At 38.0% G+C, this 26,588-nt stretch overlaps 1 protein-coding gene across 5 annotated transcripts in view; it reads left to right on the forward strand.

The window, feature by feature from the left end:
• GLS (glutaminase) overlaps positions 1–26,588 on the forward strand; it is a 53,354-nt gene that overhangs the window by 18,905 nt on the left and 7,861 nt on the right. For 4 of the 5 annotated variants that reach the window (XM_038181800.2, XM_038181799.2, XM_038181796.2 and 1 more), the window contains 8 exons: positions 1,703–1,761; positions 9,089–9,121; positions 9,384–9,442; positions 10,625–10,691; positions 11,209–11,259; positions 13,614–13,790; positions 14,882–15,013; positions 16,544–16,636. In XM_038181800.2, coding sequence (XP_038037728.2) covers positions 1,703–1,761; positions 9,089–9,121; positions 9,384–9,442; positions 10,625–10,691; positions 11,209–11,259; positions 13,614–13,790; positions 14,882–15,013; positions 16,544–16,636 — 671 coding nt within the window. Of the gene's footprint in view, positions 1–1,702; positions 1,762–9,088; positions 9,122–9,383; positions 9,443–10,624; positions 10,692–11,208; positions 11,260–13,613; positions 13,791–14,881; positions 15,014–16,543; positions 16,637–17,461; positions 20,619–26,588 lie in introns of those variants that run through there. The other variant, XM_038181798.2, reaches the window with a different exon arrangement.

A 26,588-nucleotide genomic window follows, 5' to 3' on the forward strand; every position in this document is an offset into this window, starting at 1 on the left:
CCTCTTTGGCGCACTGTTGCAATTACCCTAGCAGCCTTCATTCCTTCTCATTGTACAACGTGCAGTGCCTTTGCTGGTTGCATCCACTGAGAGGGAGATCAGTAGTTGCTGCTGCTTTAGAAAGAGACCTGTGCGTGGCTTTGGTAAAAGCTAACGCAGCGTCTGAACCCTGAGACTAAAAAGCTCAATGCCATTCAGTGACATGCTGCAACGCAAGTGAGGATTGAAGAGATTTTTGGTCCCTAATGAGGTGGAGCTCAGAAGCTATTGAAACGACATGGTTTTCCCTTCTCAAATGCAGTTTTAATCAAAAGACAAATATTTTTGACCCAGGTCACTGGTATTACTGATAGGAGTAGAACAGGATGCGTGGTGTATGCAGATCTCAAATACAATCAAATGAGTGAAAATGAGGACAATTCACAGGTTGATTGCAGACCTGCAGACTGGCCCAGATGGCTTCAGAAACAGGACATAGGCTAAGTTTATATCTTAGGGGAGCTTCACGTTTTTTGGGCATAAGTTAATGGTCTTGACCTTTCACTAATAGAATAACTTACTTGTTTGGGGAAAAAAAAATCTTTTTAATACTGACTTTCAGAAAAATACTAAAACGACCTTGATTATTTTTTGGAGATTATTCTGATAGTCAGGGGTGGCCAAGTGCCATTGACCCTGACCCAGTGTAAATTTCATGGGAAAACAGTATGTGTGTGTACATGTAGTGTATTGGATCGATCTCTAGGAAGCAATTATCAAGCTCCTTTAGTGTGTATTAACAAAAGTGAATGCTTCGTATTTCTAATTGTTGTTGTTTTTTTTCCAAATTTGGAGATAAAGCAAATAAAAGGAAGAATTTAAACCTGTTGCAGTATCGAAGTAGTGAAAACTGACACTTTCAGACACTAGAACCCTTAAAGAGCAACATCCTAGTTAAATGGTACAGCAGAAGTGTTAGTTTTAAAAAAAGGAAGGAAATCTGTAGGAGGTAGATGTTGATGAATGAAAACTACTCGTTAAGAAAAGTAGACAACTGATAAGGATTATTTTTTTAAGTGGTGATTCTTCCAGTGGGAATGCAGAAATACTGTTGATATGGAGATTAGTGATAAAAAGATGTAAGCATAGCAGGTGTAAGCTAACCGTAAAATGTTAAATCTTGGTGAGGATGAGTAAAGTGATGTTTGTATTTCACAAGAAGCCAACAGAAACCTCTGTTTCTTGAAAAGAACCAAGTTTTTGTGTTTAAGTACAGTAATAAGGAAATTCAAGAATTTTTATTTATTTATTTTTTAAGTAACTGTTGAACGTTTTAAATTACTCAGACTTGGTAAGTTGGAGAAAAATTGGAAAGTCCCTTGGGGGTTGTTCTGCTTGCAGATGTTGGGTTTATCAAATCTTGGATCAATGCAGAGGATTCAAAATTTTCAAGAAAAGACATTGCCAGTCTGATTCTTTTACTGCGTTGTTAAGGAGCGTTAGGCTGAGCGTGTGCTAAGCTTTAAAGTGCTTTGCTCAGAATTACAAAAAACTTACAATAGTTTTAGTGTTACAATTTAGGATTATATAGTTCAGGACTATATTCTATCATCATTGTTTCAAGTCATATATTTCATATTTATCGTTTTTCACTGAAACACCTGGTTTTGATTGACAGTTGTGTCCTGGGATAGATTTGTAATTGAAAACTTTTATTTCACAGACAGGCCTCATAACCCTATGGTGAATGCTGGAGCAATTGTCATCACATCTTTAATCAAGGTAAAAAATTAACTTCTAGTTTCTCTAAGAATATTTTAATAGAATGTAGAAAAGTATCATATGTTTTTGTTGCATGTGTTGGAATATTGGATGGCAGGATTAGCAGGTAGACCAGCTGTAGTGTTTTCTAAGTAGTAACACTCCCAAACAAAGGCAGTGTAAGACTAACAGTTCTTCAAAGAAGTAACAGTGCAGAATAAAAACTTTATTAGTAGTGTTTTTAGTTTATTTTGTTTCTTTCTTTAACTGTGTAACAATTTATATACTTTTGAGAGAATTGCCTGGTATTCAATGTTAAGAGTATGTCCTCACAAATATACTTTGTAGCACTCAAATATGTTTCTGAATGTCTAATGCTTATATAACATAAACTTACAATAATATTTCTTGCTGTGCAGAAGAAATAGAAGATCTTGTAATTTGTATGAGCAATGTAGTTATATTCCCACCTCAGTCTTAATTCTAAATTTGTCTACTATTAACAAACATACTGCACGACTGAATGACATTGAACTTTTGGGATGTAGTTTCATTCAGGATGTTAAATGTGCTTTCTCAAATGTGTTTAGAAACTGTTGCCTCTATTTTGCTGAGTAAACTGGAAACTGAATAAAGACTTAGCGTCTTTAGCCCATGATGTTGCGACTTCTGGAAAGCAGTGTTTTCTTTGTCATTAGAATAACTATGCATCTCTTGAAGTTGTAAATGGTGGAAATTTCATGTAATGCTAAAGTTTACCAGATACTTTACTTGTTTTTTTCTGCCTTTTGTTTTTATAGCCACTGATGCGAAAAATATTTGTAGAATTCAGGATTCCTGCTTAGAGTTCTGGGGAACGTGTCGGTCCCCCCGAGTTCTGAAGTAGGAAACTTAATGCTGTTACTGAGAGATCTGAAAATCTTGTTTACAGCCTTTGTCTTGGTTATGTTTCACAGTTCATTAGCTACAGTGTGTTTCCTACCTCTTCTTTCCAAATTGTTGATTTTAAAATTACTTAGATCATGATTTTTCTGTTATTTTATATTTAAAGAAGGTGTAAGAACTCCTGCTTAAAGACATTTATCTTTAATAGCTGTAGGTGAAAGAAAATGGCCTTAAGTATGACAGGTAAATTTACTCGCGTTTAATATTTTTTAAAGGTTGACTGAGCATTGAAATTCACTTGGATAATAGTGAATTTTAAAATCTGACTTTACACACTTGTCAAAATGTTAGCTGTACTAGAACATGTCCAATTGGTCATAAGGCAAAACACGAGCATGTGCCTCTTGCAGAAGGCACATAGTTCTTGATAAATGGTTTACTTGTAAATAGACAAAACGGTTTTGTTTACTGCATGTAATTGTGATATTTGTTAGCAGGTTGGGGGGTTGTTTTTGCAGGGTGGGCTTTGTGTTTTTTTCTTTTTTCTGTAATGTTCTTATGAAGAGTATTGCACTGCACCGATGTCTTTGCATGTGGTAACTGCACGTCTAATGGACGCATATCACACTTATCACTTCATTATTTGTTTTCACTATGATTACAATGTAGATATCCATGTAATACTTTCACTAAGATACCATTTATCATTTGAGTAACTAACCAAACTAAACATACCATTCTGAGGAAAACTACATAGAGGGCTACGGAAATGAATAGCTATATTTTTTTGTGGAAAAATACAGCTATTTATTTACAGCTATCTCACGGTTTGTGAAATAACTTCCTTACGGTCTGCAAGTTAGCAACATTCCTCCTAACTATACAGTGAGTTAAGAGATTCAAGTTTGTATTGGATCTAATCTGACTTACCCTTTTTTCCTGGAAAAGGTGGCTGCATTAACCTTTCGTTCTGCCCTCAGTTCATCTGAATTCCGTCTATTTCATTTAAGATGTTACTTGCATATATGGACTCTGTTTGGCTTGGGGAGTCCAAGAAAACGAAAGGGTCATTAAACATGGCTGAATTTCTCCTGTATGCCAGGTTTATCTAATGATAGCATGCTGATAGCTATGGAGAGACTGTTGCTGTGTTTCAGTGTTCAGAATGCTGTTACCTCCTTTGAGATACGTTTGCTATTTTATCTCTTTCTGATAAATTGATAAAAGAAGTCTTGCAAAACCTACACCCGTTACACTGTGCAGGACTCAGCAGCTGTTAGCATGCATGATTTTGTACATAACTGCCCTTAAAATCTGACATCAGTGATGATTATTTGTGGATAAGAGATGAAACTTGGAGTAATCCTTTTTTTTTTTTGTTTGTTAGAATATGCAATGTTTCAGTGCTTTAGGGGGGAGAAACAGTTCTTAGGGTCCCGAATCCAGTTTTGACTGCAGTAAGAATTAGGTGTTCACACCTTAGAACGGAGACAGCACAGACCTAAACTGTAAGGTTTAGTACTTGCTATTCGTAATATTAAAAATAAAAAACAAAACAAAACAAAAAAAAACAAACCTGCAAGTTTTATATTTATTTAGCTTAGGCATGAGTAATGATATACTTTTACCTGCTTATATGATTCTCCTGCAGTGCTTGGACCTGCTGTGCATTGAGACTTTGGTGCCTTAACCGATGGATCTGTTCTAACCATACCTGCATTGCACTCCACAGACTGTTTAAAGCACATATTTAGCATAAAAATCCTTTAGCAAGAGGCAATACCGTGGGCTGATTTTTAATTAAAATTTTGAAAAGCCCTGAGAACCCTTTTGCTTGTTTGTTACTGTACAGACATTTGCCTTTATTACTAGTCACCAATTACTTCAAAATTGTTGTAACAATTGTTGTAACGATATGACTTATCAAAAGAGAACAGTAGTGGCAATTACACGAGTTGATGTGAAGAAATGATATTAGAATCAAATGATAAAATCTTGCAGGTCTCCAAGGAAATGCAGGTGCCTGAAACAAGAGGATGCAGCTGCTGGACAGACGTAGCACAGATGGGTGCTCTGTGACCACCTAGCTCTCTGCAAATCACAGTGACTGGGAAGTCTTTATTACCTTCAGTGTAGATGGGAGTTTTAATGCTTTGGTCTCTTGTTCTTTCTGAAACTTGAAACTCAGTCCTCAAAGTGCATCACATCCAGAAGACGAGTGGTGGCGTGTCCACTTAGCCATGGCTGGCAGCAGGGCAGCAGTGAAGCCGAGATGGAGAGGAAGGGCTCAGGGTGAGACACGTAGAAGGAGGCGCGTGGCTGTGCAAGGAATTGCGAGGCATCTTAAGTAACTTTTTATTGTTAAGTGCCAAGATTGTGTCCGTAGATGAAAGCTTTCTGAGGGTAGCAGCAAAGGTTTGGGTGATGGTGGTGTATATAAATCCCCTGAGTGTTGACAAGTTCGTGCAGGATCTGTTTACATAGCCAGGGAAAACAGATGCCAAGGCTCAGTGGAGCACTCTGTGCTGATGAACTAATGTGAGGGGCACTTAGATGTGCTCGGGGGCACAGCAGTGTTCACAGCCTCTGCAAAAAAGTTTAGTATAGGTGAAGATGAAAATGCTGGTTTTGTTGACCCTGAAAAAAATCTAACTAGTAAAGCTTCGCTTAAGCATAAAAAGCAGAGCGTTAATCTGTGATTCATACTTCAGAGCATTCGAAATACACCAGTAAGCCTGAGCAGTGTAAAAACCTGCCCAGCTGCTCTGGGGGTCTGTTCGCTGCCAGGGTGCGGTTAGTAGGAAGCTTACACAATCTTATTGAACCCTTGAGGGGAAAAAGATAGACGTTTCTCAATGGGCTTATTTAATAATATAGTTAAAATAAATAGTACAGGTTTAGCTTAACTGCTGTCTGCTTCTTGCTCCAGTTAGCCCGACGTGTACGTGTACATGCACACCACTTAAAAAGGTGTGTTGGCATTGTGATCCTCATCGTGAGATACTTGTATGTATTTGGGAGAAGTTTCCTCTCTTCCTGGGTTTTTCATTGTCTTGTAGTAACTAACTTGGAGTAGAACATCCATTCACATCAGTCTCTGCTTTTTATTGCAACTCAAAAGTGTTACATGTTACTTGGCCTAGAACACCTGGTAGAGCAGTATGTGGCAGTTAATGCAAAAATTCTTTCCTTGCCCTGTAACATAGTTAGGACTCCTTTCCTCCGTGCTTTCCTCACAATATAGTGTTAAGTTATAACTTTAAAAGTTCTAGACATTTATTTTTATTAATCATCATCTTCTCTTTTAAGTCTTGTGATCCAGATATTCTTATTAGTTTGGCTTGGATTCAAAACTGGAAAAATAATTTAACAAGAGACACATGGTAAGAGCTTCTGTGGTCTAATTGTATAAACATGATATATTGATCAGTGAAAAGTGGCTAACAGCAACCACTTTTCTAATAATTATTGCCTAATTTTGTTGTTGCAAGCTCTGGTAGGTATCCATGTGTCTCTCTGTACATATAGGCATGCAACTTAAGCAATTGCTTTGTATTTTTCCAGTAGAAATACAAATAATAGAAATGCCTTCTCTAAATAAGAGGAAGATCACTAAGAACCTGTCACAGTCAAAAAATGAAAGTTTAAAAAAAAAAAAAAAAAATCAAATTTGATAGACTTCCACTGTGGTTTTGAGGGTTTACCAAATTGTCTTTTGCAAGTTTGAATCTTCTGTCTCTCAAACTGCTTCAATCTTAACATTTTCAGTTCCATTTTGTATTCATTTAGAGATGTTTTTCCATATGTATATACACACAAGCATGTATACAGTCAGTGTGTATATGAGCATATGTCCCTGGAAATGCAGTAAGTGTTTGTGCAGTTAGTGCATGGAATGCTCAATGTCCTAGACAGGGCAATTGCATCACAGCTGATGAGAAAAAGAAAAGCAAAAGGTATTGTCCAGGTGCTCCCAGCCTCATAAGCTTATACAATCAAGCTAAAAATAAGAAGCACTTGCAGGAACAGAAGGTTTTTTTGTGTCTTTATATTTGTTTAAATTATTACAGAAAAGTTGCTCAGTATTCTGTTAAGATTTTATATCTATGCTTAGCTTTTCATTGTAAAACATGCATTGTCTTTGTCTCCAGATGTTTAGAAGGAGGGAGGCGTACATCTGTAAGGGGCTGAAACAGGGAAACTAATGCCATGCTTTTTGAGTCCTGTGAATGGAAGCAATGTTTACTGTGTTAGTTATGCCTTATGTTAAATCCCTACTGAAGTCTTGGTCATACGATTACTCAGGCAAATGTTTTAGGTATTATGAGCAGTCTACTTTCTGTAACAATGCTCTTCTTTGGTGTAAAGTACCTATGGAAGTGTGTAGAGCTTCAATGACTTAAAAAGGCATCGTCTGAGTTAGTATACAGAAGATTTTCTTCCCAAAATATGAGAGTAGATGCAACTGTTAAACCTTTTTTAATAAGAAGTTGATATGGAACAAGTTTGCATTGGGTCTTTTGCCCACCAATTTTATATACTGCTAGAAAAGCCATTTTTTTGTTGAAGGGCAAGGAATTTTTTTTCAACTGGGCAAAAAAAAAGTGAAGTATAATGTATTTATATTTTTGCAGAAAGCATGATCCCTTTCTCCCTCTTTCTTTTTTTTAACCAAAGAACTTGTTTCAATTTATTATGTCTAACCATACGATTATCAATGCAGCATCCCATAACTAATGCTGACCCACTTTCCCAGAAAAGATGTTCATTGTGCATTTGAAAGGTTTGAAAAGGTTTTTGTGGTTTAAATGTTGTTACATATTTTACAGCATTAGGATCTATGGAATATTTTGACAACTGCAACAGTTCAATGAAGTTGGTAATTTCTTCTTTTAATTATTTTTCATTGAACAGATTTGGAGTTAAATTTTTAAGGCTTGTGTTCTGGTATTATACAGGAACATTTTGATGAAATGTAGCATATTTTTTTTAATCTTATTATGAAATAGCTAGAGATTATTGACTTTAAGGTTATTAACTTTTAATTGTAAGGTAACCACGGCTGTGTAGTTCTGTCAAAACAGTCTGGTGTTCCTTGCAGCTAGTGATCGTACGTGTATGACTGCACATCTTCTTGTAGATGAGCTGATGCATGGGCTTCAGAGATTACCTGCAACACCCTAAGCCACGTAGAGTGGGAAATGAGACTGGCTTTTATGCATTTTAATAAGTAAAATACTGGTTGATAGAAAGCTTCAGTTTTTTTTTTCCACTTTTTCCCTGTTCCCATACTAAACATTGTGCAAGTTTTGAATACTTGAATACATCTTTTGAAACTTGAATAGTTTGCTAACAGAATGTTATAGCTAAATAAAGTATATTTAATACTAAAATTATTCATAAAACCATCTGCAGATGTATTGTTTCCACTTGTATATGTAATGCCATAGTTTTTTAAACTTCCTAAGATGATGCTACTTGGCTACTTCAAAAAACTAGCTCAATCCCCCTCCCCCCAGTCAACCATGCACTTTTTCTTAAATCTCTCCCCCTTATTTCAATATCTTGCTATAAGAATTCGTGAAAGGTCGCCTGTCAGATAACAATAAAGAATCAATGCATCCTTAACTGGCAGCTGCTAAATTTGAGACTGTTCTTAAAAGGAAAAAAAGAAAAGCCCCAAATAACACCCCTCACACCCACACCCCCATCCTCTCCCTAGAGGAAAAAAACAAGAGCAAAGCAAGCAACCCCTTGATCCTAAGAATTAATGTCCCAGCATCCTTATTATTTTGTTTAATATTTTACTTTATGTTGTTAGCAAAGTGATGTACTGTCCTGTATGATGTGAAATTATATTTTTTTCTGTTTACTTTTTAATAGGTAGGACATTAATCAGCTATTAAATCAGATAGTTTTGATTAAATGCAATTATTTTCATAGTAAGTGGTAGCACTTTATTTAAAGTCTTCAGTCCAAATTCTTAGTATGGGCACTAGCCATGGAAAATATTTTAGCCTCAGTAGCCTGAATTTTGCTATGCTCAGCTCTATTGGTAATGTAAGACTACCTATTGTTACTAATCTATGTAAAGTTAGTGTTTTCATTGTAATTATCCTGATTGTAGCTATTTTTGTATTTTTTTTGCATTAACTACTACTTTTACTTGTGTTAAACACGTAAAGTTGAGTAGAGAGCACTTAAAATAAAGCATACCTTTTTCAGTTTAAGTTCATATTCAACGTGCAGGCGTTTGATAACTCTTAAAGGATTGTTTTACTTAAATGATAGTTAAAGACTTACTTAACACTAATTTTTCATTTATATATTAAATGATTGTAGTACCTTATTCTTAATTAGCCTCATACTTTAGTTATATGCAATAAAAATCCTATAGATGTTAAGTGAACTTATTTGTTTCTTATGTTAACATTTTTGTAAATTATTTTTTCTTTTCTTGCAGCAAGGAGCAAATAATGCAGAAAAATTTGACTACGTAAGTGAACTGATATTCCTTTCTTCTAATTAAAATGAGTGATTGTAGTCTCAATATGCAAAAGAACTGCATGTGAAGTTTTAGTCCTTCTTAAATCTGTGTTTGGTTGTTTAAACATGTAGTGATTTGGATTGCGTTTGCAAAATGTTGTTGCAAGATAGGTCTTAGGGTAAGGCTGGGCTGAAAGTTGATCAGTTACAACTTTGTTTATGTTGGAAAATGTTAGCATGCCTTTTTTCTCCCTTCTGTCTGTCTTTAACAGGTGATGCAATTCATGAATAAAATGGCTGGTAATGAATATGTTGGATTCAGTAATGCTACGTGAGTATTTTCCTATACTTAATAAAGTTAGGTGAAAAATACCTCAACTGACAGTTGGCACTATGAGTTTAGAGCAGTGTTTGGTTACTTAAAATGGAAACTGTAATTTCATCCCTGATGTCATAGGGTCTATCTTTGGCTTAAAATTATCAAGAAATAAAGTTGTGCGTGTCTCTGGATGTCACCGCTATGGCTGTATCTGACATGGAAGTGTTCATTTTCTCTTTGAAATGTCATTATTCTGTCGTAGTGCTGTGATGCTATGGCTCTGAGAGCTGTAAGTGCAACTCTTACCTTCCGGGCATTCATATTAAAAATTAAAGTGTGCATGCTAATAATGGTTGTGTATCAAATGTTGAGAAAGCAAACTTTGTACAGGTGGAACTCTTCATGCTTTTTATGTGCTTTATTTACATCCTTTTCTAAAATAATTCCCCCGTTTCCCCAGTTAACTCAATATGTAGCATGTCAGAAATCTTGAGAGCTTTTTGAGGCAGCATTGTGAGAAATTGTGAAGATTCCACGCAGAGTAGCATGCAGGGTGCTAGTTGGCATGCACATGGAGAGAAGCAGCAGGTGCTTTTCCTGCGTGTTGTTTGCATCAAAGTGCTTGCCATGGAAGGTACTAGCTCTCACTGCGGCTCTTGTCTTTCTATATAAACGTAATAGAATAACCAGGTAGGAGAAAATTACCTGTCTTTGTATCCGTACAGATTCCTTCTTTAGGTTTCATCCTTAACTTAATCATCACGATGAACAGTGCAGACGTCAGTCTGGTTATGACTGTAATGTGATCCTTGAGTTCCTCTCTAGTTTGGTCCACATTGTCAGTGAATGACCCTTTCACTACAGCTTATTGTCAGATGTTTCATCCTGCCACTGCCTGTTTAAGAGTGCTTCTGAGAGTAGGATCTTGCACTTCTCTCTTACCTGCAAGTCAGCTTGTGTAGGTATAGGTAAACCAGTACTATACATATGCAGCTGTTGAAGCTTGACTTCAACTTAATTCACTCCAACAGGGTGTATTGGGGTGAGCTTTTATGGCAATTTGTTCTGTTAAGAGAATGTTTGTGTTAAGAAGTAATGTGTCCTTCATGTGCAGTTTTATTGAGTTACGTCATGCTTCTCTGAACTTCAACACTTCTGAAAGCTTGATCTCTCTTCTTTTTTATTTATTTCAAGGTTCCAGTCCGAGAGAGAGAGTGGAGATAGAAACTTTGCAATTGGCTACTACTTGAAAGAAAAAAAGGTGGATCTCTTTTGTTTATTGTATTTTGAAGGTTGAGTGCTTTTCATAGTCTATCAGTATTCTTAGTTTCTTTCACTTGATGTTCAGAATGACACAATTTTCTGTAATATGCTATGTGCATTGTATTCAAAGTGCCCTGTCTCATTTAGGGTGTGAATACATGTGTTGTTTTAATTGGATACTTGTAACCTTATTTCTGTATCATAGAACAAATAAATTATCATGGCTAAAATATATAATCTGTGCCGTGCAGATAATTTTATAAGATTCTAGATGCATTTTGCTACTCAACAATTTAAAGCTGTTCAAAGCTGTACCAAAAATATTTTAATACCTAGCTTTGTTGACTTTATATTATTATTTTTCAATGAGAGGTGATTTTTTTTCTACTTGTTACATTAGAATAAGTGTTTAAGATCTGCCTATTGTTTCATATGCTGATAAGAATATGGTTTAATTTTGTCTCAGTGTGCAACTTTACCTAAAGATTTATTATTATTTTTGTTCCTTCATTCAGTGCTTTCCGGAAGGCACAGATATGGTTGCTATCCTAGACTTCTATTTTCAGGTAATTAACTCTAAAATTGAGACTTAGAATGGATTTGGGATTACTGTTATAAACAATAGAAGCTGATTTATTCATAAAAAGGTTTTAATGGCTTATAATTACATTTGTCAGCATCAGTTAAACAGTTTAGAAATGAATGATGTACGCTTAATGTATACAGACTTGCTTTTGTTTAGGTGATGTACTTAAGTGTCTTTATTGTTAATGCAAACTAGCAAATGTTTTTAAAGCATGAGTAGTTCAGAAGCTTGTCCTGTCCTGTGTTATTTCAATGAGTTTAAAATATTTCTGCTGCTTCAAGTTGCTGCTCTTTATTGTACTGTGGAGGACGTTGAACTGTGACATAACTAGAATAGCATTTGCATGTCCTATTGGAAGTTTAAGTGCAGTGTCATAAATGAAATAACATGAATATCTCCTCCTTTCTGAACTTGGACTTCTTACTTTTGAGTAAAACAAAGAATCTAGTCAAATGCATTCTTCCTTCCCCAATGTTATTTTCCTCACTTCAGCTAATTATTTGCAACTGTCACAAAACAAGAACTTGGCAAGTGTGAGGTATTTCGTCAGTAAGGCTTTCCTTAAAAAGAAAAAAAATCACAATTCACTGTTACATGTAGTTCTCGAGCCAGTTCAAGTTGTGTTACTGAGCCAGTCTGCCTGGGGAAGTGTTTAAAAAAAAAAAAAAAGGGTTCTCAAAAGGAGTCTGGTTTTGATTTGTGATACTTGTTCTTGCCTGTGCAAGTTAGAAACTGTTTTTAAATGCATATTTTTATCTGAGTTTTGTATTGGGATATATCTGTTCCAGCCTTTAAAGTGAACGACTGTTTATAAACTGTGTATGTAAATGAAACTGTTGACTACTTATTAAGTTGGAAACTAGATGCAAACTAATAGTCTACTTTGAACTGTTATCACAGAACAAACTGATTTTTTTCAAATTACTGTTTAAACATCCGTTTTAAAACGCTTTCTGTCCTGCTTACAAGTCCTAATATGCTTCTGAGTGCAAAGCTATTCATAAGTTAAGAAAGGCCAACACTAAGCTTTCTAATAAAGTTTTAATTTGGCTTTATTTTGAGCCCTAATTTAATGGGTCTGTCACTTTTCCTTACAAAATCCCCCTTGCCTCCCGTTATCTGACTACGGGGTGAATGTATATTGAGTGGCAATTTGATGTTCTCATTGCACAGAGCTTATTTTTCTGCACTCAGATTATACTTTAAAGGCTACTTTTTCTCCTGTAATGCTCCTTCCTCACTAGTGTGACTGGGAACTTCCTAAGCAGTAATGAACTTGGTTTCATATTACCTTTGTAAAGTGAGGAAGAATTATGTAATTTTGCAAAACCAAGGTACAAAACATAGGTGCTGAAAATGAGAACCTAGAAACGCTTTCTTCAAAGTAGGTGATATTCTGTAATGCTTCATATGTTTAAAACACAGTTGCTATTTTAGATGCGTCTCAGACGTTCTCTTGATTTGCAACTCCAGTTGATTGGACTAGGATGTATTGAGTTTGGCAGCCGGAAAATAAGAATTCCAGGTAGTAACTCCCCATGAAAACTTGGCTTAGGTAACTTCATGAAGTATCATGTAATGACTGTTTGGCAAATCAAAAGTACAAGCACTAGTTTGTTTACTTTTCAGAGTAGCATTTCAGCTTCAGGTTGAAACCAGCTTATCTTTTGGTTTCTGCAGAAATGAGGCAGCATCAGGTGATGGCATCATATCACATTTCCTGATGTGTCACCAAAGTATGTATAGTCTGTACTGAAGCAGGGATCCTGGGAGAGACAAACATGTGGTCATATCACTAATACATCATAAAGCATATATGAGACAAAGGTAAAGATAAGGCTGCATCAGCAGGAAGTGCTGGCATTAAGATTTGTATGTGCTAGGCTTTGCAGCTTTGAAATGTACTTTTCAATAAAAAAGTGGTCTTCTAAGACTTAAAAAAAAAAAAAAAAAAAAAAAAAACTCAAATTGAAAAAAGTTAATTTATGTCTTTGCCATTTAAGCAGATGCAGAATACTGAGATCATTTTCCAGACCTCTTCCTTCCAAAACAACATAAGGGGGGTGGGGGGAGGAATCAAGCTGAGGCACTAACCCACGCTGTCCCAAACTACTAAAAAGGCTTACAAACACTGTCACTGGGATCTTTATTTCTTTATAGTAAGAAGATTCAGACCATATTGATTGATGCTACTAGCATCATCTGTAACAAATACTATGCTGCAAGTTATTTAATGAAATGTTATTTCTGTAGAGACATTGTTGATCCTGCTGTAGTGGACCTTATTGTGCTGCAGTTACCAGTTCTTAACAACGTTAATTTCTTTTTCATAAGCTTTGCTCAATAGAAGTAACCTGTGAGTCAGCAAGTGTGATGGCAGCGACTCTGGCTAATGGTGGCTTTTGCCCAATCACCGGTGAAAGAGTCCTGAGTCCTGAAGCAGTCCGGAATACCTTGAGTTTAATGCATTCCTGTGGCATGTACGACTTCTCAGGGCAGTTTGCCTTCCATGTAAGTAGTTTTCAGATACTAATTAGAGCTGACTAGGAAGACTGATCTGCCCTGTTGCATTCCATCTTCAGGGGCTTGCTTGCCTGCTTTTGCAGGGCTGGGGGGGGGCATTATATGAATTGTTTAGGAATTGAAATACATTGTATGGGGAAAATACCTCCCGGAATCCATGGCACTACTTGTATGCAATACCTTGGAGTACACGAGTATGATCTCCCACTTCACGCTTGGGAATCCTTTTCACCCTGACACATACTTAAACCTTAAGAAAGGCTGTTCGTGAGAGAAACAGGGAGTGATGCAGATGTAACTGGAAGCAGCATAACTGAAGGAATCCTGATGTATGGGAGTAGAAGATAGCAGGAAGCTTTTGCTAGCAGTTGCTTTTTCTTCTTTGGCTCAGGCAGTTTCATAAATCGTCCTCATGTACTGTAAGTGGAAGCTGTGTACAACACGTAGCATGTTTCTATGTCTGTCAGTACGTTTCTTTCATGCAAGTATTTAAACATGTGCTGCAACTTGTATTTTCAGTGTGGTGTTCTTAGCATTTTCAATTTTCCTCATTGCAAACTTGTAAAATTGATTGTGGTGCTTTGTGTGACCTAAGAAGTGACTGCTTACTGAAATATGGGGATAGGAGACATTAGTTCCTACTGGGAGAGGGGGAGTGTAAATAGCTGGGTTGTTTAATGACTTTATGGGCAGACTCTTCTGTTTTCTTGTTTGTTTACTTTTTCCATTAAATATTCATATAGCTTTGTATTAATGCTACTGTGCAAACTCTTCATGACAGATAAACCATATATATTACTGCTTAGTCATAATTGCTTTATTACAACAGAGAGATTTGGGTTATCTTCTTTGCTATATCACTGGCTTCTGTGTTACTGAGAGCAAATATCTTTGACCACATACCTCAGATAGCCGTGAACTGTGGTTCAAGTTACTGTCTGCCTAAAAAGAAAGAGGTAGTAATGCTTTGTCAGCTTAAAGTGCTTTCCAGATCTACCTCGTACAAATGCTGTGTAATAATCTTCAGTAAAATACATTGCATGCATGCAGAGGACAATGACTCTCTGCTTACTTTATAGGTTGGTCTTCCTGCAAAATCTGGAGTTGCTGGTGGGATTCTCCTGGTTGTTCCTAATGTCATGGGCTTGATGTGCTGGTCTCCTCCTTTGGACAAGATGGGCAACAGTGTTAAAGGGATCCATTTTTGTCATGTAAGTAGCGTTGCCATTTTTTCTTCTGCAGCTGGTGCTTACTGAGCTTCAGTTAGTATAGCTGAGCCCTCACTGGATTAAATAGTGATTCTTCATTCTTTCATTTGTAGCAATTTCATCTGATCCCAGGGTGAGAGTCTGTGAAAAGACAAGATGTTTACATTCTAGTCATAAATAGCACTTAAAGTTTGTGAGCATTTAAAAAAAAATGCAAGAAATACTTTGACCTAACAAATGCATCAGTCTCTTGTATGCTGCATTAGAAGGTGTGGAGCTTTATCTGTAGGCTTCTCTTCCTCTACAATCACAAAGGAATCAATTTTCAAAAGATCAGAAATGCAGCTGTTCTTATTGTAATAAAAGGAAAAAAAATTCCAAAGAAATATTGCTATTTTTGTAAATAATCCTGATGCACAAAATCTTTGTGCATCAGGTGCAGTTGTTGGCAAGCTAGTCCTAGCTTTGTCTATCGATTTGAAAGAGCTGTGGACAGTCTGACAGCAGTGTTAGAAACAGCAAAGATTTTATATAGTTTTTTAAATGACAAATAAACATTCTTTGTGGGAGAGGAGAATTTTAAAAATGTCATTGTTCTTACTCTCTGATTAAATCAACCTTGCAATACTCATTAAGTAATGACAAACGGAAAACAAAATAAAGTTTCAAGAAAAGAACAGGCTTTCTAGAGTCCCATGAGAAACTTTGGATTTTTAGTAATGCATTGGAAGTTGAAGGCAAACATTTTTGTTCTTTTTCCTCATTAGCAATAACAGTAAGGCTGCACCAATACTAGTTTGGATGGACTTCAGAACCTGGGGTGTAAATACTCGTATGAGTAGCCTTCACTTAGCTTGTCCACAACAGCATGGGATTTACAGTGTGTAAGGTTTCAGTTTGGGGATGAGCAGCAATTACAACTTTCCATCCAGCCGTACAGTATGAAGAAGTTACCTGTTCTAGTCTAAATATTTTTAAACCTTTGATATGAAAGTCTTGCACTCGATACCTTGAATTATCAAGTCATTAAAAAAAACTGTAGGTGAAAGAATTACTGGACTTACTGGTGTTAAAATGAGACCTAAAACCTGATAGATGATCATGGCACACGAGTAACGTGAGTGTATTATTTTGTTTTTCAAATGTAGTAATATAGCCAAGCTTTACAATTACAAATTTTAATATAAAATTCAAACCAAATTCAGGTCCATTATGTCATCCATTTTCTTGTTTCATACTTCTGATGGAATTTTCGAGTTTTGTATACTAGACCAGCCCATAGATACTCTGCAAATTGCTGTCTGTTCTTTGCTTTTTTAAAAAGTGAGTTTAATAGTGTTATTAAAACTTACTTGTATCATTGTGTTATGTTCAAAGAGCCTTACAGACATTGGTACTAATTGATTGAATAAGCTTCTCTTACTGGTTTAAGTCTCTATGATATGATGTGGAACTTAAGTGCTGATAGTATTATATCACATGCACTTGACTACCATATATAGGAAATAACTTATGTTATTTAAATATTTGCAGGATCTGGTTTCCTTGTGTAATTTCCATAATTACGATAACTTGAGACACTTTGCAAAAAAGCTTGATCCTCGCAGAGAAGGTGGTGATCAGCGGGTAAGTTGAAACTTTTTTAGTGATTATTGCATGTAGACATCAGATGAAATACGGAGAGTCCTTCTCTAAATGCAGAACTGCTCAATGACATGTATTCCATCAAAGTTTTCAGATAAACCAATCATGCACATTATTAGTGGACACTTACCTGGGTGGACCACACAATGACAGTTTTTTTTGTGTAGTAGAATTTCATATTAGATTTGTAACTCTGTCTCATGCAAGTTCATCTCCCTCGCTAGAGTAAGTATATGGTATCTGATGTGAGTCACTAAGAGTTGCTGCTATGGTTGCCTTTTCATAAAAATGAAATAAAATTGACAAGCTGGGGAGCTTAGTCTTTTGTTCTGTGCTGCAATGCATGAGATGTATGTTCAGTCTTTTTTCACAGTGATTTATCTCTGAGACCATGTTATTTGCCGAGTTGCACAGGCAGTGAGTGCAGGCCTTAGGTTGCTGTAGACCAGTGCCTGTTACTAAGGAAGTGGTATAAGCAGTCTCTGGGAAAGAACTGAATCTAATCCAGCTTCATGTACAAAAGATAAGTGTAAGGGTGCTTGAGAATATGATTAATGCTTTAACTAAGGCATGAAGATTTTAGAGGAGAAGATACAGGAGAATGATTTTTGAAGTGCTTCTAAATATTTGCATGCATGCATCTGAAAAATACCCAATTTGGATTTGAATTGTTTATAACTGGAAAACAAAAAATAACAGTCTATATGTGAAGAGCTGAAAAACTTGATTCTGTTAGCATTGATTGCAGATTTGGATTTTTTTCCTTCAAATACACTAATAAATAATGTATGTTGCTTGAACAACTAGCATTCCTTTGGACCAATGGACTATGAGAATCTCCAGCAAGAACTTGCTTTAAAAGAAACAGTATGGAAAAAAGTGTCACCTGAATCAAACGAGGACATCTCCAGAACCGTAGTGTATAGAATGGAAGGTCGGGGAGAGCAAAACTAAGCGAATGGGTTCTAGTTCCATTAAATTCTACATTTTAAAAACCCTCAAGCATCTCTAGATCTAACTTCAGCCTGAATATTGTTTGCCTGGTATTTTCGTTTATATATAAATTTTGTGTAAATTCTGTATGCTATACCAAAAATGCTGTCGAAGTTCAAGGAAAAAAGCACACACACAACAGGAAACCAAAACTGTTAAATGACTTTTGTAGTTACTTAAAGCACGTTTACTTTTTTTTTTTTTTTAAAAAAAAAGGTGAATCTGAATGTTTTCAAAGATATACGTCTTGTGTATATCTGTGTATTTTTGTTTATATCTGAGAATTTTAAGTAAATTAATATTAGAGCTAAGCAAGAACTTAAGATGTGTCCCCTGATCAGGCTCAGCATGTGAAGACAGAAGAATTTTCATTAAAATACAAAGCAACATAACGTCAACAAAACACAGTAAACACAATCTCCAAATTAAGTGGAGTTAGGTTCAGAGTCATGTTTTTATTGTATCCTTTATTTTAGTAGGAACCTCTAAATTGCTTTGACCAGAAATGGATCCCTTAGATATACCATGCTAGTTAAAATGTATTTTTTTATCAGAACTTTAATCAATATTAATGCTAATAGTGAAATAAAAAGAGCAACAATGGCTGGGGAGGCCTGGGAGAGAAGAGGAAAAAAAAACCTGCCTTGTTTGCAAGTTGACTAATGTAGCAGAAGGATTTCTTAGCGAACTATCCTGAGTGTCTTGCTAGCTGCCTGCACTGCCTGTTGGTAGTTATGACTCAGAAGTTGCCTTACTAATAATGCTGTGCTCCACCCTAGAGAGGAATGTAAGCAATCCTAGTTTTAGAGTGCTAACCAACAGCATAGTGAGCAGGAAACATATTCAGAGTAAAGCATTTTGATAGATGATACTAAAACTGTTTACAATTAACTTATTTTTCAGCCGCTAATGTGTGTGCATGTTCTTACGTATGATTAGAGGTCTCATTTCTTTCTACCTGAGCAAACTTTAAAGTTACCAGTTGCTCCTTTTTCAAGTGTTAGCAAGCTTGCACCTCTGTCAGCTTGCAGAGAACCAGGACTTGGATTCTCTTACAGGAAACTACATCTGTTAACTTAAATAACTTGATATTTACACTTGATATAAGTGTCTTGAATAGCTTAAGGGAGATGGTGCATGCAGGCTTCACATAGGTTCAGTAGGCAGCGCTGGACAAAGGGCACGGATTTACCCTGTAGCTATTTTGAGATTCTGAATGATACTAAAAGTCTTAGAAAACAATTGTATATCTTTATAAAATTTTCTCCTGTATAAGCCTGCAGATAATTGGATGTATTCCACCTTCCAGTGTGCCTCATGCAGAGTCCTTTTTTATAAAACTCTGGCAAACTTGTCCAAATAATGATAAATGCTATTCCTTCATCTACGTACATTAAAGCTCATTGAGGATTTTAAGAGGTCATGCTGGATGATTCCTTAGTAACAGCTCCACCCCTTCTCCCTGCCTGCCCATCCCAATTGCTCTCCCTTTTGTGGTTATCCAAAGCTCCAAAATGCATTCACGTGTTAGTTTTGCATTAGGGGAAAGTTATGGTTTTCCTTTCCCTTTTTGTCTCATGTACGTGTTTGTCAATCAAGGAGCAAAGTTTATGTTCTCTGAGGAAGCAAGCTGTTCTTAATTATTTTGTTTAGGTATTGTTAGTCTTGCATAAACATTTTAAATAATATTAATATATGCAATAAGCTCTGACTTAACCCTGAATAATCTTCATCTAGCAATGGACTGAAAAAGGATGAGCTTCCTTGGTTTGAAGCCTGTGATTAAAATGTTCAAGCAAAACAAGACAGAAAATGAATTTCAAGTCCTAGTGGAATAAAGAAACAAGTCTGTGGGGCAGATGTCAGTGATAAATTGCTGACTAATGGCTATTCTTTATCACTGATGTTTGGCATTAGGTTTGTCAGCGCTTATCTTGGAAATAAGTAAAGGCAAAGTCTTGAACTATAAAAATTTCTCACCTGTTTGAGGTTTTTTCAGTGAAGTAGTAGCTACAGAGACGTAACAAGTATTCAGATCCTGCAGAACTGTGGTTACCTGAAATACCCTCGATTGCAAGAGGGAAGGTAATGTGTCCGTGCTGCTAATGAGAAGTGTGTACAGTAGTTACATGTTGCTGATTACTGATTTAATTAAAAAAGAAGGCATGATGCAGGATTTGCAACTACTACAAACTTAGATGAAGATGGGCAATTGTTCCATCTGAGTTACAACCTGCAAACGAAGATCTTGTAAATATAAATTACTTAGCAAAGCTTGTGCTAGACACAAGTTCTGTCTGCGGAATTGGAAAAAAAAAATCAAGGAGACAAGTCAATCTTCAACATGCATAATCAGAACCTTTAGGGTACAGCTTACACAGTCTTCACTTTAGATGATCTATTACAGGTCTGTAATATATGCTCTTGAAGCCTGGCTCAGAACTTCGGCCAGCCTCTGGTTCGGAGGGGTTCGCCTCCTTAGGACCAATTTTATTTGCAACTGGCCTGCATTTAGGGAGCCTCCCTCAGGCCTGACGTGTCTGCAGATGGCTCTCGGTGATGGCAGGCGACGCAGGCAGCGGGGCCCAGAGCTTTTGGTCTGCCACGGCAACTTGCCCGTGCCTGGATGATGTTGGGTGAGTGGGTCTGGAAGGATGTGGTGCTAGGGGCTCGTCATGAAAGGAGGGAGTCTGCAACGGTTTTAGTGTCACCTGTGCTACAGTAATAGCAATTCTTGATATTCAAGCATTTTAGCTGTTTGTTCGTTTTTCTTTGTCGGCATCATTAACATTTCATTAGAAATGTAAATGCTTTTGGAAGTTTTATTTTAGCATTTGTGTTGTACCTTTTGGCTCAGTTGTTAAGTTACCTGTCTCGTTTTCCATTTTTCATTTGCATTGTATGTTATTTATGTATCTCGATTTCCAGCATGCTTATCTTTGTATTGTTTAATAAATTTATTTTAAGCTGATTTTATTGTATTTTTTTTCACTCCATGGAGAACAAATTTGCTCAAACACCTTTTTGAGGCTGAAGTGAAATAGGGAGCACTCTATCCTAAAAAGCAATAAAGTTCTGGAAAACCAGATAGGCTGAGCAGATTTAGTTACATGGGTCATTGAAAACCTTTCAAAGATTTCTTAAACATTTTGTACAATGATTTAATTATTGTTCTCTTTGAGCTGTTATGCTGAAAGCAAAAATCAGAGTAGCAAAACCTCCTTACTGCGACTTGGCTAATAAAAATGTCACGGTGCGGTAGGATATCCACGATGCTGTGTTCTTGTGTGGTTTTAAGGATACGAATTGAGTTGCTTGGAAAATGTGGTTCGTGGGGCCAGAGCCAGAGTAGTAACCGTTGATAGGCAGCATTAAGAAGTAAAATATAGAGCTTGTAATAAATCAAGCGAGGAAGCTGGTCCAAAAACCATGTCTTTGTGGTAGCGACAGAGGGGTCTGAACAACTGCTGGCTGTAGCTCTGTTCCTGGCAAAGCACCTAGCCTATGTCTCAGGCTTGCTTTTTTTCCTGTGACAATTTATTCAAGAGGTTAAATAGGAGTTGGGTCTATAATGTGTATGGTTCTGGGATGAGACGCTTCCTGCAGAGACATCCCTGTGCTGGGGACACAGTTATAATCTAGCTTTTCTGTTGCTTGGTTCTTAAACTGCAGTTACTTGTTTGGAAAATGAGCTGTGTCCTCCTTGTAGATAATGCAGCGTGTATCAAAAGAGGTTATCTAAAAGTCACGAAGATAAGGCAGAGCAGTAGTAGATAGAGAGAGGAGTACAGATGATTTACTCTAGACTTGTTTTTTTGTCTATTAGTTTGTTTTTCATTGTGCTTTTTTGTCAGAAGACCAGTGGGTGGGTTGATGAATAAAAAGGGAATGGAGTTGGGTGGGAGGAGGAGGGCAGAGGGAGGGCAAGAATATGTTGCTTAATTGATCTTTAATAGTTTTTGATTGTTAATTACTTATCTTGGTCATGATACATGTCATTGATGCACAAGCAGAGTAGTTAATTTTGAGTTTCATCATAATGTTTATGCAACAGTGTTATAGTATCCTAAACATTGTATGGTTTGACTATTTCTTTTAATTGAGTTCAAATATTTGTTTTCTGGTGGAAAATGAAGGTTGAAATTTAGAAGCAGCTTTTCCAGTGAAAGAACAGCCTTTATTCAGCAGGGTGACCTAACAGACCTAATGGTTTATCTTGGTGCGGAGCCTCTTTGCTGAGGAATTTGAATGTCGTAAATGTCTGCTGCAGTTGAAGGAATAGCAAGAAGCTTTAATCAGGTAGATAGTCAACTAAAACTTGAATTAATTTACCTATTTTGTTAAATCATGCTAATATCTTGTGTTCTATACGTCTTGTCCCCTCTAGAAAATGACTCAATGTGTGTAATGCGATGCTTTTGAAGGATGGGTAATGCTCAGTCCCATTCTGTTCCAGGAGCTGAAGTCCTGCTCTGTTGAACAGTTTGCAGTCTAAATTATTGAACTACCTGCTTAGAATCAATAGGAGTTCCTGATGTAACGTTTCTCCCTTCTAGAGAGAGCATTGTATACAAAATAGAGATGTCCTGTTTCTCTTTGCTTTTCAGGTAAAATCTATCTTTCATTATTAGCTTCTAATAATGCTTTCTGCAGACTTCTGAATACCTACCACTTTTTTTTTTTTTTACAGGCCTTAAGAGCAATCGAGTTACTCACAAAATCAGCATATGTTGTTTTTCTCTGTGCGCAGTGAGCCTTGCGTAATGGTCGTATCTGAAGCTACAGCGTAACCAAATCAAGCTCTGAAATAGAATTTCGGCTGGCAGAAGTGTGCTGGCGACAAGTTCAGCACCGCTTTAAATGCTTGAAAATATCATTCAGGCAGCGAAGCTGATGCAGAGGCATGACCTATAGGAAGGCTGTTAGAGGTAACTGCGGGGTTTTAGAAAGGGGAAGAGGTGTGTTGGTGTGATGTGCTGTCACTTCAGCATGAGATGTGATGAGGAAATGGGGTTGAACAAAGGAGAAGGGGTAAAGGGAGGACTTCTAGAGCATGATTTTTGCCCTCAGAGATGTTTCAGTCAGCTGTACTTCCCTACATTTTGTTTATGCAGTGGACACGTAGTGGAGCGTAACCGTTCGAAGGTAACGCTTGCTGTTTTAGCTGATGCTCTGCTCTGATTTTTTACCTAGCTGGCACTTAGCTTTTTGTTGTATTGTCTTTGTATTTTCCTGATCTGTTTTACTTGAAAAAGGCAGTTGTTGTCTTCTGCATATCTTCTTTCCAGATTCCCTCTGAGTGCTGTATCTGGTCGCTAAGAGCAGATCTTCTCAGGCTAAGTAGCACCACTACCTTACGAATTACAGGCAGCTGGCAGTGCTGCTCCCGTTCAGTGTGTGCTCATTTCACGATTGTTTGGTCAGACTTCCAATGAAGTCTCTTTCCTCTATTTGCACTTCTCTTAATCTGTTTGGCTCCCAGGATGATGTTTCTTTCAGTGGAATTGCTTCAGTTAAGTTCTTGCTTTTACGTTGTTCAATATGCTGAAAATTCTCAGTAATTATTTTGGTAATGGAATCAGCAACTGTTATTTTCAGAGTTTATTTTTTTTCTTTGGAAGAATCTTTAACTGGTAAGCGCTGTTAGGTAGGCTTTTCTCTTGAGTTGCCTAACAGCTGGTGTGCAGAATTTGAAGTGTTCAGGTGTTTTTAAAATACTATTATGCGCACCATAAATTGGGAGGTCATCTTCATCAGTATCTTTTCTTAAAATGGGACAATTGTACCCGGCTGGGTACCATCAGCATAACCAACTTGTATGAAGTGCAGGAGATGGTACTGGCTGCAGGCGTGAAGCCATAGGGTCTTGAAGTTAAGCTTGGAAGGGATCTCCTGGAGATCATCCCGTCCAACCTCCAGCTCAGAGCAGGATCTAATGTCAGCTAGATCACCTTGGGACTTGGGATCATCAGGGACTTTGCCAATCAAATGCTGAAAACCTCCAAGACTGGGTTCTCTCTAACCCGACTGGTTAATGCATCCCAGAGTTTTACCACTTCCATCCTGAAAAATACATTGGGAAAAACGACTGCTAAAATTTACCTTTTCTTGTAGCTTGTGGTGGCTGGCTCCTGTCATTTCTCTTTGCGTGGTAAGCTTACCGTCGTGTGGAAATCTTTTGGCCAGCAGGGAGTCCTATGAGTGGCATGGGTAATGCTTTTGGTCAAGCCATAACTAACATTTTACCTCCTGCTGTATTTCCCTACTGGATTTTTTTTTTTTAAAAGTTATTCAGAGTGATTTACGAACTTGAAAGGGCTGTAGTCCTGTATTTTTTCTAGTATAACAGGCTAATGCAAACTTGGAAATACGTTGTTTGCTGAGCGTGTTACTTGTGGGACCGCTTGTGATCACAGTGATTCCTAACCAAACAATGACCTGTTCCTATCGCCCAGCTCTGTGTGCAGAGATAATGCTGCTGGCTTCCTGTTGATGTGATTCACCAGTCCGACTCTTTCCTCGAGGCAGGCAGCTTCATTGTTTGCTCAGGAATTACTGGTTCGGGATCAAAATGGATTTTTTTGGACTGGTAGGCCTGGCTCTGGTTATAAGGGTAGCTGTGTTTGATAACTGCATTTCATGCTTCTTCTAAAGGACATGTTTTAAACTTCACCAGCCTGTAATTGTTCAGAGCCAGCTGCTAAATGTGGCTTCTGTCTGGGAACACACCGAACAGCCGAGTGTTTGGCTGATGGACAAACGGGGAATAGGATTGTTACCAATCACATCTTTGGGGTTCCCAGTCATATGTTTGGGGTGAAACCATGGACGTGGAAGAACTGTTCAAGCTACTAAATGCTACCAATGGAAGAAAAACAGGTAACAAATAAATAGACTGGGAATTAGAAGGTTGCGAGAACTTGTTGCTGGTATTTCAGCAGCAATCCTTCCAGCAGGAGCAGAGTGCAGATTTCTCCTAAGACCTCCCCTATTCTGACTCCAGCCTGCTGCGTGTAGTCAGCTTCTTGCTTGTAAAGCTTGGGTAAGTGTCTTCAAAACCATCTTCCATTATTTTGGGAATAATTCCAGCTCAAAGTCTTGTAGCTGAGAGCCAGCAGCCGTCCATGACCTGTGAAGCAGCTGCAGCCATGGGAGCAGGAGCATCGCCCTGCTCTGCTCGGTGGCTCAGATATCTGTTGGGGTCAGTAGGTCCTTGACAGGGCAGACGTGCTTTTGTCCTGCCTGCTTAACGCAGCCAGTGTCCCTAAAGCGCTCGTCAGCGTTTTGCTTTATTCATTTGCCTGTTGTTGATCCCAGGCCTTTGGTCACAAAGCTTGCAGTGTTAGTAATGTCTGGGTCCACTACTTCAAAGGCTCTTGTTCGTGCTCCTGCATTTAGGGAGTCGACTGGTCAGCTCATCCCGCTCGTTAAGGTTCTCTCTGCCTTTTGTTGCAGCAGTGTTTGCAGGGGGTTAGCCCGTGGAAGGACTGCAAAGGGACTACAAAAATTCACGTCATGAGATCACCCTAAGATCACCCAAAAATCCACGTCATGAGACCACCTGGCACTGGTTTTCTGCAAGAATTGTTGTTTTACCATTTTGGAATTTCTAATCATCATAGTTCAGTGACAAAACATCTTTTTTGTCTGGCTTTAAAACTTCCATGGCAGCAGAGAAAGAGAAAGGCTTCGAGAAGGTCATTAAAATTTTCTCTGTGTAACTTTGGAGCTTCGGCCATAGCAGCAAGATTCAGGTATTGCCATCCAAAATACTGGTCGCAAATGCACGTTGCCCCAAACAGAAACTTTTCTTCATTTTCATTTTCTGACTTGGAAGATGCAGGTCTTTATGCCTTAAATGTTTCACTCGATTTAGTAAAAGCTTTGTTTAAACGAAGTCAGTGTACTCGTCCGTTGTCATACCCCTCGTGGCAGACACCTCCACAGCAACATCCTTGCTCAGGAGGAGAGGCGTGAGGCTGGCTCTGCTGTTACTCCTTGGTAACGTGCACAGCTCTGGAACTTCTTGGATCGTTAGAGTTATTCTGATGAGTTTTTGCTTATTAGGTCTCCAAAATTTCTGGTTGCTGTAGTATTTTCATTTTAAGAATGTTCGTGAAAAGTTTTCTTTGAGTAGCTGTTCGTAGCTGGCATGTGGAATCAACCAGCTTCAGGTCTTCAGTCCAGAGGGACTATTTTTTACTCCAGGTTTTGGGAGTTGAGTCAGTGATAGTTTCATGCTGTTGTCTCCAAAACTGGAAACGTGTCGACCCATCGATCCCAGAAGTCGGAAGCAGCAGGTGGAACTGACTGTGACCGTGCTTGCCATAATGTGATGAAAGCAGTTTCCGTACCCAAGTTTCTCCTTTCCCCAGTGTTGTTCCCTTTTGAAGTCAACTCAGTCCTCTCCAAAACCAAGGTCAGAGGCACTGAAGCCAAGCGTAGGACTTGTACAAATAATTCTTAGTGAGTAGCACTTAGGATTAGCTCCTCTTTCACCAGCCATACCCATTGTCCCAGCCGTGTGTGCGCACGGGGAGGGAAGCTCTCCTCGTTGCATCATCATCTCAGCCACGAGGAGGTTTCAGCATGAGCTGGGGCTAGTAAAGGCCTCCTGCTGAGGGTTTGAGTCTTCCTCATCCTCTGGGGGAGGCGGTGGTGGCAGCCGAGGGGCTGGGCTGGCCCCGTGGCCGTACGCGACTCCGGAGCCGAGTAGCGGGCATGGGCTTTGGGAGTCCCCTCTCGACGGTAAGTAGAGGTTTTGCTTGGGTCTGTGGCCTAGCCTTAATGCAGGGGAGTAGAAATTTTCGGTATATACACACGGTGCTTGGACACGGCTGCTCAGGAAGGCAGGTACTGGGGGATAAGCAGGTGTCCTGTGAGTCTGTTAGCTCTCCGCCGGCGCTGTGCACGGGTAAATAATGGCCACGTCAGCAGCATT

The sequence above is a fragment of the Anas platyrhynchos genome, chromosome 7, assembly GCF_047663525.1.
Source record: "Anas platyrhynchos isolate ZD024472 breed Pekin duck chromosome 7, IASCAAS_PekinDuck_T2T, whole genome shotgun sequence".
Taxonomy (NCBI): domain Eukaryota; kingdom Metazoa; phylum Chordata; class Aves; order Anseriformes; family Anatidae; genus Anas; species Anas platyrhynchos.